The 15,484-nt window shown below is 48.8% G+C and overlaps 1 protein-coding gene across 9 annotated transcripts in view; it reads right to left on the reverse strand.

Annotated features, from left to right (window-relative positions):
- Positions 1-15,484, reverse strand: part of ABLIM3 (actin binding LIM protein family member 3) — a 109,501-nt gene that overhangs the window by 31,608 nt on the left and 62,409 nt on the right. For all 9 annotated transcript variants that reach the window (XM_027604999.1, XM_027604997.1, XM_027604996.1 and 6 more), the window contains one exon: positions 8,557-8,644. In XM_027604999.1, coding sequence (XP_027460800.1) covers positions 8,557-8,644 — 88 coding nt within the window. The remainder of the gene's footprint in view (positions 1-8,556; positions 8,645-15,484) is intronic.

Genomic DNA, 15,484 nt, shown 5'->3' on the forward strand with positions numbered 1-15,484 from the left:
AGCAGGCATTTGGGTTAGCACGTTGCTTCACCGGATTTCTCTTGACCATAGCAGGGTGAGGTTTCTCAAAGTCCTGCCTGTATGTCAGCGGTACAGCCTCTGTGACCTAGACTTGCTAGGATCTTGGAATGGTTCTTTTAAAATCCCTGCCCGGACACACAAATGTGCTGTATCCACAGAGTGGAATAGCATTCAGCCATAAAAAGAAATGAAACACTGATACATGTGACAACATGGATGGATCTAGAAAACATTATGCTATGCTAAAGCGAAAGAAGCCAGACATAAGAGCCTATGTATTGTAGGATTCCATCTATATGAAATTTCCCAAATAGGTAAACTATAGAGACAGATAGTAGATTCAAAGTTGCCAGGCTCTACGGGGAGGGGGAATGGGAAGAGTTTAATGGGTATGGGTTTCTTTTTGGGGTGAAAAAAATTTTTTTAAAGATTTTATTTATTTATTTGACAGAGAGAGACACAGCGAGAGAGGGAACACAAGCAGGGGGAGTGGGAGAGGGAGAAGCAGGCTTCCTATGGAACAGGGAGCCCAATGCGGGGCTCGATCCCAGGACCCGAGCCGAAGGCAGAAGCTTAACGACTGAGCCACCCAGGCACCCTGGGGTGAAAATGTTCTGTAACTAGTTAGAGGTGGTGGTTGTACAGCATTGTGAATATCCTAAAAGCTCCTGAATTGTACACTATAAAATGGTTAATTTTTTTTTTTTTGGATATGAGAATTTTACCACTCCCTACCCCAAGCAGGTGGACAGCTCCTGTAGACCACAGGATACTCTGCTCTTCACTTATTACTAAAAGGTCCCAAACTCAGCAATAGGGAGAAGAGTGAGCCTTTCTGCTGAATCTGACATACAATAACAGCCGTATCATCTTTAGTATAATCTTGGGTACTGGTAAGTCTTTACCATGTATCAGGCAATCTATGCCTTATTTATTGTAATATTCTTATGGGGATTGAAGGCCAATTACATCACTTCCTAGCTGCATTGTCGAGAGCAAGTCAGTTACCTCTCTGTGCTTCAGTCTTCCCACTGGTAAAATGGGGATGATAACAGTATCTGCCTCAGAGGTCTGTTGTGAGCAGTAGTGAGTTCATATTTGTAGAGCACATAGGACAAAGTCTATTGGAGTTGGCACTATGCAATGTTAGTTGTTGTGATTATCATCATTTACCCTCCCCTACCAAAAAAAAAAAAATCTCTTTGCCAGGATCCAGTCTGGGGAAGGGGAAAGGAGTACTGGAGAGACCTGAGGGCAGCGGGGTAGTATTTATTTTTCTACTCCCGGGAGCCTTGGCTTGGGGGAGCGAGGGGCGTGCAGCAAGCAGGGCTGGCTGGGCGGATGGAGTCGGCGAACAGAAGCCCGCCTTAGCAGCCAGCACACCCCTCCGGGAGGCTGGGCGTGGGCCCAGGGACAAAGGCAGCTCAGAAGTGGAAAAGATTCGTTGGCCTGGCGCTGATAGGATCAAGTGGGCTTGAAGCTTAATAAAGAGGTGGAGGGAGCAAGTGCTTAGCTGCCAGGAAGCTGGTTAGCACGCAGGATAGGAGGAGGGTGAGGTAAGGGGTGTGGCAGCACCTAGGTGCAGAGCAGCTCACGGGAAATACTAACTGCTGACTGTAGCAGTGAGGCCGGCAATTAAATTGCACGACGTGCTTACTATGTGTCACCCACTAAGCTTTCTTCTTATCGTTAGTATTATAACTCATATTTAGCAATTAGTGCCTATGCCAGGCCTTAACGCTATACACTATAGAACAGCAGTACTTAAGTCAATGCTCACCACGGTAACTAACATTTACTGACTGCATAGGCTAAGCCCATAGGTTAAGCGTCATTAATAATGACGGTAATATTGACAATAGTCAGCATTTGGGGCGCATGGCGTCACAGGGAATGGCCATTTCTACATTCCTGGATGTTTACATGAGCTCAGACGGGCAGACCTGGCAGTACCAGGTTCAGTGTTAAGCCTTTATCATGTGTTGGCTCACTTAATACCACAGCCTGGCAAGGTAGGCCTAGTGCTATCCCTGTTTCCAGATGGGGACATTGGGGTTTAGGGAGCTAAGATGTCCTGCTCTGTCCAGCACAGTCTCCTCACCCTGGCCTGGGGATGCACATATGCCTGAGTCAGGCTCCATAGAGTCTCTCCGGGACTTCTGTGCTGAACCTGGCACGGAATGCTGCCCCTGTGTGTGCACGGAGGCAGGTCGGAGCAAGGCCGGAGACTGTGAGGCCACACGCTGAAGGAAGCAAGGAGCAGAACCACCTGCTGACCCCTGCAGGCTCCTCAACCTCGTCGTGCTGCTTCTAGATGCTTCTCAGTTCTGTGAGATGATCAATCCCCTTTTACCTAATGTTGTTTCTGCCGCCTAAAAAGTCCCGACTAATAAAACATCTCATTGAGCAAAAACCCGAGTATCTGACAAGTTCTTGACTTGCCCAGTGGGCAATTTTGTTTCCCAGGAAATTGAGGAAGCAGCCAGGGAAATTGCGCCTCTGGACCTAATTCTGACCAATGCGGACAAATTGGCTGGCGAAGTAGATGTGACATGTAACTGGCAAGAAAATGGCCACATCGTCTCGAGTTTGAGGTTACCAGAGAGAAGAAGCAAGTTGCAGACTTTAAAATACCAACTTTAAACTACTACACTATAATATTTTCTATAGGATTCAAGATGTTTGGTAACCCTAAAATCTAAAAAAAATATTGCAGCTCATCCAAAATGAAAATGTAGTCTATTTAAAGTGAAATACGCTTAGTAGATTCAGACGTTAGGAGATATCAATTTAGTACAGTAACAGGGTATGTTTGAAGAGTCTAAAATTATGTAGCAGGATTGGGGAAACATGAGATTTAAAGTTTTAAAGCATTACTCCTACAAGCTAAGCTGTCAGTAGAGAGATCCAATTTAAAATAACAATGCTAAACTACTAGCTTATCACAACCAATAGTACGTTGGCACCTTTTGAAGTGTGGTTTGATGAAACACGTAGATTATGACTGAGGGCTGGTGTTCTACAATCCATAATAACGGGAGGCACCTGCCTCGAACATCTGCTCCATGCACCTTTTTTAAGGTACTTGTCAGAGGAAAAAGAAGCCTCCGCTATATGTCAGTGGCGTCCCCAGCTGTGCCGGAAATACACACCTCCTGGTACCAGGACCTTATATCATCTGAACTAAAAGAAATGTGATCGAAATAGACTCCATTATGGAAGAGAAGGTTTTGGGGGTAATTATCAAAGCAAGCTTTCAGGGCTCTGTTTTGGATTTGCATTAACACAGAACTGAGCCTCCTCACTTGATTTTGGGCCCTGGACACCTCTGAAAATTTGAAAAAGTTTCAGACCCTCTCCTTAGAGAAATATACCTACATGCAAACTTTGACAAGACATTTCTAGGAGATTCATTGGATTCAGAAGGCCAACTACAAACCACAGGTTAAGAGTTCTGGAAATAGGGGCGCCTGGGTGGCTCAGTCATTTAAGCGTCTGACTTCAGCTCAGGTCATGATCTCAGGATCCTGGGATGGAGCCCCACGTTTTGGCTCCCTGCTCAGCGGGGAGTCTGTTTCTCCCTCTTCCTCTCCTCCTCCCTCTGCCCCTCCCCTGCTCATTCTCTCTCTCTTTCAAATAAATAAATAAAATCTTTAAAATGAAAAGAGTTCTGAAAATAAATGAGAGAAACTGCCTTAAACAAAGCCTGGTAAGATAGGCCAGCTAACTTTGGCCCAGGGACATAACCTCTCTAAAGGTTCTTGTTCTCTAATGTGGGGATATTCATGGCTCTTAGCTCACAGGGCTGTTGTGGGGATAAAATGGGAGATTGCGTTTAAAACTCAGTACAGAGCTTGGCACATTCTAAGTACTCAACGAGTATCAGCTGATGGCCTATTATTATTATTAGCAGGACCTACAGTTTGTTACACTTCTTCTGTTAGCAGAGCAAGGTTTGTCAGGACCTCCTGCCTGTGGGTTTTCGTTAACTACACAAATGCTAACAGAGACCTGTTTAAAACTCTGCAGCCCAGCTCCTGGGCTCCCAGCGTCCTTCTCTCTCAGACCCTCGGAACAGGGGTGTATGTAGCGTAGAAAGAAGGAGAGGAACAAAGTCTATCTCTCCTTTTCCCTGGGTACAGGCATTCTTAGAATAAAACCAAAATCTATCTCATGAGCCACATTTTGAGTTTAGAAAAACTCCCACTGATCCAGCAGCTGTAACCTTCGTGATTTCAGTATGTTTTGCCCGAACCTGCAGCATCTTGGCTGTTATTCTGCTGCACGAAATCAATGACGTGATTTCCTGGTGAAGCCCAAATGAAGGGTTTGGACAACAAACAGATTAGAAATCTGGCATCTTTACAGAAACAGTTAAAAGACTGAATGCACAGCAGAACTGAAAACAAATAAAAGAACACTTGCTTTGGTCTCGGGGGGCCCAGAAGTTCTTCTCTTGACAGACGTCAGCCTTCTCCCAATTAGAGCTCATCAGAAAGCCATCGCACAGTAATTAAGACACAAACAAACCGACCCGAAGAACCTCCCGAGGCGGCTGCTAGTGCCTCGCTGTGTCTGCTACAGGACGGACAAGATCGGGATTTTAAACTTTGCAGCCTTCCTCACGCGCGCGCGCTCTCTCTCTCTCTCTCATGTATGTTGCTTCACGGGGCCCTTAGCACCTTCACATTCATTCTCTCTGATATTCACGAGGACCTTGTGGAGCACACCTGCTTTCTGTAGGCAGGGCGTGTGGGCCTGCCTCTGTTTCTCTACCGCATGATGCTTCCACCCACCAAGGGCCTTTGCACCTGCTGCTCCCTCTGCCCCCATCATCTTTCCTCCCCTCTTCACCCGCCCACCTCCTACTCATTTCCAAGATCTTGGCTTGAAATTTCCCTTCTTCAGCAAAGCCTCCTCTGACCTCCCAGAACTAGATCAGGAGCCTTCTAAACACACTCCCATTGCTCCCAAGCTTTGCCTTCTCTGCATTTATCACAGCTTGTTGTATTTACGCTTCTATTTGATTAAAGTCGGTCTCCCCTCCTGATAGTGAACTCCACCAAGGAAGCAAGCACTCCTGCCTCATTCATGTCTGAGCACCCAGCACATCACAGGGAGCCTGGCACATAGCATGACCCCAGTTTGAATGCATGAATGAGAGACAGAATAATTATTCTCATTTAGCAGGTGAAGGAAGAGACCCAGAGAAGGAAGTCACTTCTCAAGGTCACAGCCCATCCGCAGAAGTGCTGGTGCTTGAATCCAGGAGTACTGGCTCTCCTCACTTCTGTGCTGCATACAAGGAGAGTTTTCTTGCCATTTCTGGGGAATATCATTCTGAGTCTTGGTACCCCCACCCAGGGAGGGTATCCAAGACAATCAGAGGCCCGGCTCTCAGTGGTAGCAGAACCCCCTGGTGGCTGCCACTCCTAAGACACCCACAGCCCGAGTCAGCATGACTCCAGCATGGGATGGCCTGGTCCCCCTCACTGTACAATCACACAGCATCCCTTGAGGCAGGTCCTTGAACACCCTGCAATTACTCCCACTCTCCCAGGAGCCAGGAGGGCAGGAATAGGGATAGTTAAAGAGGAGGGTGACAGGCCCTTCTTCATCACCAAAAATATCTCCCACTTCCTGCAGGCATCTCTGTCGTAGGTTTGATTGTGGCTTCTCTCGAATGATCACCAAGCTGTTCACCTCATCACTTAACCCTGGCAGCATTCTATGAAGTTCTGGCCAGAAGCAAGGCTTAGAAGATTCTGATACACAAGGATTTGAGCTCCGGGAGGGCAGAGAACTTGCCAGACCTGCTCACTGCTACATCTCCAGTTGTTAAGGGAGCACTGGGCACACAGGCAGTCCTCAATAGGTATTTGTTGAATGAATGAATGGACTAAGAGCTTTCCATGTGTCACGAACTTATCACATCTTGTAGGAACTGTTAATAGCCTATTTTACAGGCTAGGTAACTGAGGTTCAGTGTTAAGAGACTTGCCCAAGGTCAAAACCTTAGTAAGCAGTGGAGCCAGGCTTCAAGGCACCAAATGGGGAGATTAGGATTGGGAATTCAAGCAGGGAGATAAAGATGTTGATTATTCTAGTGATGTGAGTGAGAGAATAGTTTCAACACTAGGAAATGTGTTTACCAGGGAAAGGGGAGAGAAATACCATGCAACGAATTTCCAGATTCTCTTGGTGATTAGGGTCCACGAAGATACCATGCAGTGTGCTGAGACTCCGGGGGACTTCCCAGCACATAACCCAGTGTCCTGCAGCAGGAAGCGCTAGGGATCAGTACTGATGAAAGAGGAAGGTCCAGTCCTTGTGGGGATGTAAGTAGCAGGCAGGTCCTGGGTCCCAGGAAGTGAGGTGGAAAGAGCCCTGGGGTGGGTGTCATAAAGCCAGTCTGCCCCTAATGCTCTACCTCTCTCTGGGCCTCACAGTTCCCATCTATACAATGAGGGTTGTTACTTAATAGTCTAGAGTGACCTCTGGGACCCTTCCATCTCCAGTGCCTGTCTGACTGTACATATAAGTAGGTAGTTGTAAACTCAACAGCATCTTAGAAATGGTCACCTAGTCCAATCCAACAGAGAATTCCTGCTCCAGCATTCCCAGTAGAAGGTATGAGATTCTCTTGACTATATTTAGGCCAGTGGTTCTCAACGGAGAACAATTTTGCGCCCCCCCCCCCCAAGGGCAGATGTCTGGGATATTTTTGGTTGTCACAACTGGAAGGAGTACGTCATTGGGATCGAGTGGGTAGAAGCGAGGTATGCTACCAAACCCTGCGCAATGCCTAGGACAACCCCTACACCAAAGACTTCTCTGGCCCGAAGTGTCGACAGTGGGAAGGCTGAGAAACCCTGCTCTAGGCAAAAGCACGCATTGCGGGGTGAGGGAACTTGTGGCCGGGCCACTGCGGCTATAGCACAAGCGTGACAGGGAGACACACTCTCTGTGACTGCTTCCCAGGCCTTAGTTCTGCCTTGTGGGGAAATGTGGAGGAAGGGCCCTCCTGTGGCTACTCAAACATATGGGCATGCCTAACCACCCAGCTAGCCAACTAACCAGCCAACAGTGACCAACTGTAGAGTGAGTACTTAGTGGGGTCAATGTCAGGAGCAAAAGGTCTCCCGGAAAAGGCCAAGGACTCCACTGCAAGCTGGACAGGACCGGGATGGAGGGAGTATGTTAAGTTGTGGGCGGGGTCAGGGGCACCTGAGGGGGTCATGAAGTCGGTAGTGACCCACCTGGGGCTAGAATGGCAGGATTTCCAAACGAGGGCATGGGAGACTGGAGTGTGCCAGGACGCAGGCAAAGAAAGCGGGGCATGAGTTCGCTGTCTGCCCCTGCCCCCTGCCCATCCTGACTTCTCACCTCATCTGCTCCCCAGCTGTGGTCTCCCACACCTGCCGTTTCCTTACCCGCCTCAGAGCCTGGCAGATTCTGTCGCCTCAGGGGGCGTATCCCAGACCACCCTTCCTTTGGGTCCCAGCTTCTGGCCCTTCCTCAGGAATCTTCCCTGACGTTCACCCCACACATTAAGTGCTCTCAGAGTCCCATACCTCCCCCCTTCATGAAGCTTATCACGATGGATAGTTATCTGTGGGATTCCTGACTGTGCCCCGCCCGCCCCCCGCCCCGTGCGGGGCTGGCGCTGGAACTCACTAAGGACCCTGGGGCACAGCCCGCACAAGGTAGCGTCTCAAGAAATGGTTGTTGAGTGGATGGAGAGGCAATTGCACTCGGGCTCTGGCAGCTGAATGTTGAGTTTATTCAAGGCTAGAAATAGAAAGGCAGTCTGAGACCTCAGTGAGAGGGTCCTGAACGCTAGGCTGAAGGGCCGGTACCTACAGTGGTGGGCAGCCAGGGGCCCTGAAGACAGGGATCCGCCGAGAACACTACGATATCCTGGGAGGTTGGACTGGGCCAAGGTTGGAGCCTAGAACAGAGCCTGGGGACTGAGTGGGAGACTGGCAAGAAGCCTGGGGCCAGAGGGCTGGGCCCTGGGAGGTGGCAGAGGGAGACCAGTCCCTCTTTGCTTCTTGGAGACTGCCGGTTCCCTTCCATTTCTTTTCGTGTACCCCGAGAGGCCGAGGGGAGACCTGAGCAACAGCCTGCGGTGGCGCTCTGAGTTGTGGGGGGCGGGAGAGGGAGGTGGGGTAGGGGCTGTGATGCCGCAGATGTCCCGCAACACCCGCATCTTTGTGAGGTTCTCTGACCCTTTGGCCTGGTTCTGCTCCAGCTCCCGTGCCCAGGCAGAGCCAGGGGAGTCTGCTCAGAGCCCTGCCCTGGAGGCAGGCCAGCTGAGCAGCGGGTGGAGGCGCGCAGGGACGGAAGGCAGATTACATGTCACTTCGTATTAGCCACACCGGCAACTTTCCCAAACCACCCAGAGAGGGGCGAATTAATTGCAATTTTGAGGACAAGCCAAAAACAAGGATAACACTGAAATGAAGGAGATTGTATCTGCCTTTACAGACGCAGGTGGATAGCGATGCCTTCCAGAAGGTCAGATTTGCTCACCTGTGAGGTACATCTCCTCTCCTTCCGTGAACATCTGGTGACAGCGGACGCACCGGGCACAGGTTGGGTGGTAGTGCTTCCCTCCTGCCTGTGGAAATAAAAAGAAGAAAGAGGAGGTCAGAGCTGGGGCTGCTGTGCACGGGGCAGGTTGGGTTTGAACATCTCCTAGGCACATTAGCCTTGCTGGTGCCTTCATGACCCTAAGGTTGGTTGGGAGTCAACCTAGGGGAGTCCAGAACCATCTAAAAGCCCAGCCAGGAAGCTTGGTGACTCCATACCATGGGTCCCCGAAGGCACTTCAGGGGACTTACCTGGACCCCTGAACTTCTATTTTGGCAGTGAAAGGACCCCTTTGAAGGCCACTGGTCCCACCTCCTCATTTCTAGATGAGGAAACAATCTTGCTTTGAGGACACCCCAACATTTCCCTAAGAATGGGGCCCTTACCACTAGCGGTACCTTAGTGACTTTGAGTGGTACATGGACCTGGGATTTAATAACATGGGATCAATGAAGAAAAGGACCTCCTTTTCACTCCTCTGCCAATTCTTCCATTTTTAAAAAATTTTATTAATTTGAGTAATCTCTACACCCAACATGGGGCTTGAATTCACAACCCCGAGATAAAGAGTCATATGCTTTTCTGAGTTAGCCAGGTGCCCTGAATTCTTCTGGTTTTCTCAAGGAGAGAGTACCAGTTTGGGGCTACTGTGTCTTTAACATCTATCTGAAATTTACTAACCTACCTTTTTAAGAATGAGAATAGGTTTGAGGCTTGGAGCCTCCACAAGCAGTAGAATCCAGTTATATATATATATATATATATATATATATATATATATATATATATATATAGGTTACTGGCAATAGAGCAAGTGATCTTGGTTTTCCTGTTACATGTTTTTTTTTTTTTATTTGTAAGTGAGTCAACTTAAAGACAAATGAAAGTATTAAGTAAGAATTCATATACAAGGTCCACAGACATGGCAAAACTTCTGAGAGTGGCACATGAAAGACAGGCTTTTAGGGCTCGGACAAAAATGGGCCCCACAAAGGCAGGACCTGCTAGGGAGTTTCTGACCCTGAGGCTCCAGGCCTGTGACGGCAGCACCTTCGTGCCTCTGCCCCATCCCCCATTCACCCCAGTCTGGTTTTGGCGAGCCCCCTTGACTATTCCCACTTTCCTTTCCTACAACTACTTCAAATAGAAATGGAAATGATTTGCAGCTGCAAATTCTTCTATGGGGGAAGAAACAGCCTCAGAGAAGGTTATGCCTCTAGGTGTCACTGGAAACCAGTAGCAATAGCAGCTGGACCCGGGAGGGCAGGTCACCCGGGAGGACAGGTCACCCATGTATTACTCACTTCCACGCTGACCGTTCTGACACTACAATCCCAGCCCAGAGGACTTGGTACGTAGGGGTCCTTCAGTGGTGGTTCCAGACACTCCATATGGAGGAACTTAGCTCAGCGATGGGGCTGGAAGGTGGGGCTTGTTTTGAAGGTACACCTGACCCTTGAACAACATGGGTTTGAACTGCGTTGGTCCACTTACAGGTGAGGATTTTTTTCAACAAATACAGCACTGTAAATGTGTTTTCTTTTCCTTATGATTTTCTTAATAGCATTTTCTTCTCCCTAGCTTACTTTATTGTAAGAATATCGTTATATAATACATACATCACACAAATACGTGTTAATCGATGTTTATGTTATGGGTAAGGCTTCCAGTCAACAGTAGGGTATTAGTAGTTAAGTTTTTGGGGAGTCAAAACGATACATGGATTTTCAACTGTGTGGGGGTCAGTGCCCCAAACCCCACATTGTTTAAGAGTCAAGTGTATATTTTGCATGTTAGGGCAAGGTTAATTTGGGGGGATATGCCTGAGGGAAATTGATGGATATTGGGGGGTTGTTAAAGGCCCCTTCCCAAGCCATCACTTGGCAGGATGCTAATGGGTTCCTTCCAATTCAAAAATTATAATTGAATAATGCTGAAGGCTTATTTCTGAATCTTTTTTGGGCGTGGTGGATGGGTAGGCATGGGCTTGCCTATTCTGGAGATTTATTCTAAAAACTTAGCAAGAATGAAGAAAGGGCAGATTTTTCAAAAAAGAAAAAAAAATCTCCAGTGTTTCTTATTTCCGTCTGCTTTGTGTGGCTCCCACCAATGATAAAATGCCCTTATCATCATCAAAGCAAACTGTGTTCAAACTTTGGAAGGAGCCTGCTATTTTCCCAAGCTGAGATGTCGTGGGACTGATTCTCTCCTACCATGACAGGGATGATCGGTTTAATTAGTAGCCTCTTCCTACTTTGTGTCTCTTTATCATTTCAATTATAGACCTGTTTTCCAGGGAGGCAACAGTGCCTCACCAAAACTGAAGCTTGGCATCTTCCGAAATGTCACGCCCCATCACCCCACCTGGGCTGAGAGACGCCACGCACCATCTCAGCGAAAACTTGGAAGCAACTTGAGGGAGGGAGGCTGCCATGGCAGCCGGCATCAGCATAAGGGAAACCAAGTCAGCAAGGTAAGATCGGACACTCTGTGAAGAAACCGAAATCAAGAAAATAGTGCAGAAAAACGGGGCATATCGGAGAGGGCTGAGAACCAGAATGAGGTCAGGAGAGGTGGTACTGGGCAGTGTGGTTCTCCTTGGAGAGGACATAGACTAGGAAGAAAGAAGTGTGACTGTCATTCAGCATGTTGAGCTCTGTCACTGAGCAAGTACTTGCGGGGTGGCCCAGGGAGGGAATGGGAAAGGGGAAATGGAATTTAATTACGTACCTATTGTGTCCCTGCAAATGTCCCGGGCCCTGTAGTGGGCAAGTGTTATTTTTGCCTGGCCAACATCCTTCTCCCTTCTTCCAGAAACAGCATCAGGCCTTACCTGGGTGGGACTACCCATTCTCCACATCAGTCCATGTGGTTAAGTAGGGCTCACCCCACCAATAAGTATATTCCAACTCTATGGTCATGGTTATTGGTTTGGAGACGGGTCTGAGATTGTCCAGTGAGAGCCAGTTCTGGGCTGAGCTATGAGAAAAGAGAAGCTCCCCTTCCCCTGGGGGATGCTGTCTGATAGGATGTAAGCCTGGAGTGACTGGTGTCCAACTCTCCCATCATGAAGGAGAGCCTTCCTGAGAATAAAGCCAACACGGGACAAAGTGGAGCCAGGATGGCAGGATACTCAAAGTGCATTCATTTGAGCACTGGATCCAGCTGTGCCTGAAGCAAGACCTCCTTCTGGGCTTTTTATTGTGGGAGCTGATAAATTTCCTTTTTGGACTGAGCCATTTGAGTATAATTTCTGCACTTGCAACCAAAAAAGTCCTGACTACCTGTAAAGACAGTCCTGTATGTGTCCTTTACTCTCACATGACTACCCTACTCACAAGACGTCTGACACTAGATGTGTGTGTGTGTGGTGGGGGGGTTGTTCCATAGCAAGGAATTCTCTGAGACACTGGTGGGGTGCCCTACCACTTAACTCAGTTCTGACACTATTTACCTGGAAAGAGCGTCAGACCCCACAGGTTAAGGGCTCAGGCTCCCAAGGCTGCCCCTCCCCCACTTCAGATGCCAATCCCAAGTCCCAGGTTGTCACCTGTGCTTCTGGCCGACTGGCTATAAATTGGGGTTCCCATGACCCCCAGGCTGGGTTCGATATTTGCTAGAATAGCTCACAGAACTCGGGGAAACACTTACATTTACTTAGGATAAAGGATAGAGAGGAACATCCAGCTGGAGGAGATTTGTAGGACAAGTGTGTGGGAAGAGGCTCGGAGCTTCCATGCCCTCTCCCAACGCACCACTCTCCCAGAACCTCCACGTGTTCAGCAACCTGGAAGCTCTCCAACCCCATCCTTTGGGGACTGTTATGGAAGCTTCATCACATAGGCATGATCCACCATTACCTCAGTCTCCAGCCCCTGTCTCTCCCCCTCTTGGCGGATGGGAGGTGGGGCTGAAAGTTCCAAGCTCCCAATCATGGTTTGATCTTCCTGCTGATCAGCCCCCATCCTGAAGCTCTCCAGGAGCCCACCTAGAGTCCCCTTATTAGAACAAAAGACACTCTGATCACCCAGGAAATTCCAGGAAATTTAGGAACTCTGCATCAGGAGCCGGGGTCAAAGACAAATATTAGAACAAAAGACGCTCCTAGTGCTCTTAACACTTAGGACATTGCAAAGGTTTTAGGAGCCCTGTGCTAGGAACTGGGGGCAGAGACCAATAAATATATTTATTTTCTATTATTTTACATTAACATATCCATCAGAAGTTGAATAATAGAATTTGCCATGATAGATAAAGAGTCCAAGTCTTGGAGAAAGTGACTTGCTTCAGGTTTCATGGCTAGAAGTGGTAAAATTGGAATTCAAGTCTGTTTTACTCCAACCATGTAGGTCATGACATCATGTGACCTCAAAGCTCCTCCCCCTCCTCCCCCCCCCCCCCCCCCGCCCCGAGTGGCTGAGAGCCGTGGGCCCGTGTATGGGATATAGGAGTCTGGAGTTCTAGATTTTAGCTCCTGCTCTACCATAAACACTGCATATGACCTTGGAATAACATCACACGTCTTGGGGCTCACTTTTCTCATCTGTAAAATGAGGAGGGTTAACTAGTTAATAGCTAAAAGTCTCTTCCAGCGCTAAGAAAAAAAAATCAGTAAGTCCACGATGCTAATGGAGCCTTGTACAAATGGAATCAATTGAAACCCGGTTACAATGGCAGCCCGAATGGAGGCTCCCATGATGCTAAAACACAGTAACACAAGGGAGAAGACAGCCACCGCAGGCACAGTTTCAAAGCAGCTTGGAAATGCTGGGATGAATTCCCGTCTGCAGCCCTGCATGTGATCCAAGTTTCCTCCTTTTCCAAAGAAAAGTCTGCTTTGGGGCGCCTGGGTGGCTCAGTCCATTCGGTGTCTGCCTTGGGCTCAGGTCATTATCCCAGAGTCCCAGGATCAAGTCCCACCAAGTCCCACCTCGGGATCCCTGCTCAGGGGGGAGTCTGCTTCTCCCTCTGCCCATCGCCCCTGCTCATGCTGTCTCTCACTCTCTCTCTCAAATAAATAAATAAATAAATAAATAAATAAATTAATTAAATCTTTTTGAAAAAGTCTGCTTTTATGACCTCTTATCCCACGGACCCTTTACCCCACTAGGGTGCAGATGCCTATAACCCCTATAATCCTGCAGATTATAATCCTTCCCCCTCCCCCCAGCCTTTTCTCAGCCCACATAGTCCTCACCTGCTCTACAGAATCTGACCAACTCGGGCGGACCTCGCCCTCCTTTCTGAAGCACTGTCCTCTTGTGGCCTGGCCCCCATTCTCCCCTCACGGCTCTTCTGTTTCTCTGATAACTCCTCAGTCTTTCTGAGCCACTGGTAAGTAGCCATTCCCCAAGGCTGCCTTCAACTCACTCTTCCCTCCCTCCCCCTCCCTCTCTTCCTCTCTCTTCCTCTGTTCCCTGCCACCCCCAATCCCAGTGACTCCCCTGGTGCTGACTCTTATGCAAATCCTAGCCTTTCAGAGATTATTCCTTCCCTGCCTGAGCTGTGTTCCTGAGCTTGGCTCCACATTTCTGACTGCCTTCCTGAAACCTTCCCGGAATTTCAATCACAACCTGTCCCGAATGGAACTCACTGTGTTTCTGCCCAGATCAGCTTCTTTCCCTGCCACCCCCAGTTCCACAGAGAACAGCACCAGCCTTCCTCTCATCCAGGCTTGATGCTTTGGTACAACTTTTGGCCTCTCTTCCTTCAATCCTCATGTCTACCCGTGGCCCCGCCGCAAAGCTACGGGAATTCCACTCCCATCAAGTGGGACGCAGGTGGGGGCTCTGTCCGCTGCCACTATAGGTCTTGAGTCCTGCCCGTGGGGTCATGGCCTCCTCGCTGGTCTCCCACTTCCAGTGTCTTTCCTCCGAATGTAACCCGTGTCCATCATGTCATCCCTCTCTAAGGAGCAACTCTAAGGGGATCGCTCATGCTCCGTCTTTCCACAATGCCTGTTGCCCAGTGAATCCCATACAAACTCCTCACCTTGGAATGGGGTCCCTGGGAAACTGGGGCCAACACCCTAGCTGTGCTCCTGTGTCTTGCCTTCTCCTCCACACTTCACCCCTACTGCTCCCTGGAAAGCGTTAATGGTTTATCAGCTCTGTGCCTTTATCTTATTCTCTCTGACTCCCTACAATCTTACCACATTGCTCCTTGGTTTAAAACTCTCCAAACCTTTCCATTGCACTTACTACAAAATCCAAACTCCTAAACGGCTACAAAGCTATATGTGGTATGCCCCGTGTGATAGACCATCCTCCCCGAACCCCAGTTTACATAATTCAGCCGCACTGGCTTTTTTCTCTGTTCCCTGAATCAGTCAAGCTCTCTGCTTCCTCTAGCGCAAAAGAAGACGGCCTCCTTCTCATCCTCGGGGCTCAGCTTCAGTACATCTCCTGGGCTCCTCCTTCCCTGGTTACAACAGTCTCTCCTGCTGAGCCCAGATGTGGCTGCAGAATCCTTCTCAACACAGTGCTGACTGCAGGTGACCACCACCAACCGGACAGCTTTGACACAATTAATGATTTTGCTCTCAAGGGCTGCCCCAGCCTGCTGTCCCCCGAGCCACTGTCAGAAGGGAAAACTGAGGCCTAGAGAGGCAAAGACACTCACCCCAAATGTGAACATGAGTTAGCAGTTGAGTCAATATCCGAACCCAATTGTTCCTGGTCTTAAGCTATTGTTTGTCCTCTGCACCAGACTCTTTCCTGTTTTTAATTCCTCAAGGTGGGTGGTCCCAAAGCATAGGAAGACAGCTTTCTGGGCCCACAGGGTGTGGGAAGGAAGGCCAGGAAGGGCGACAGACAGGGAGCTGGGGCAGGGGCTCAGAAAGGGTGCTGGGGGTTGCCTGTTACTGGAA

The sequence above is a fragment of the Zalophus californianus genome, chromosome 5, assembly GCF_009762305.2.
Source record: "Zalophus californianus isolate mZalCal1 chromosome 5, mZalCal1.pri.v2, whole genome shotgun sequence".
In the NCBI taxonomy this organism is placed as follows: domain Eukaryota; kingdom Metazoa; phylum Chordata; class Mammalia; order Carnivora; family Otariidae; genus Zalophus; species Zalophus californianus.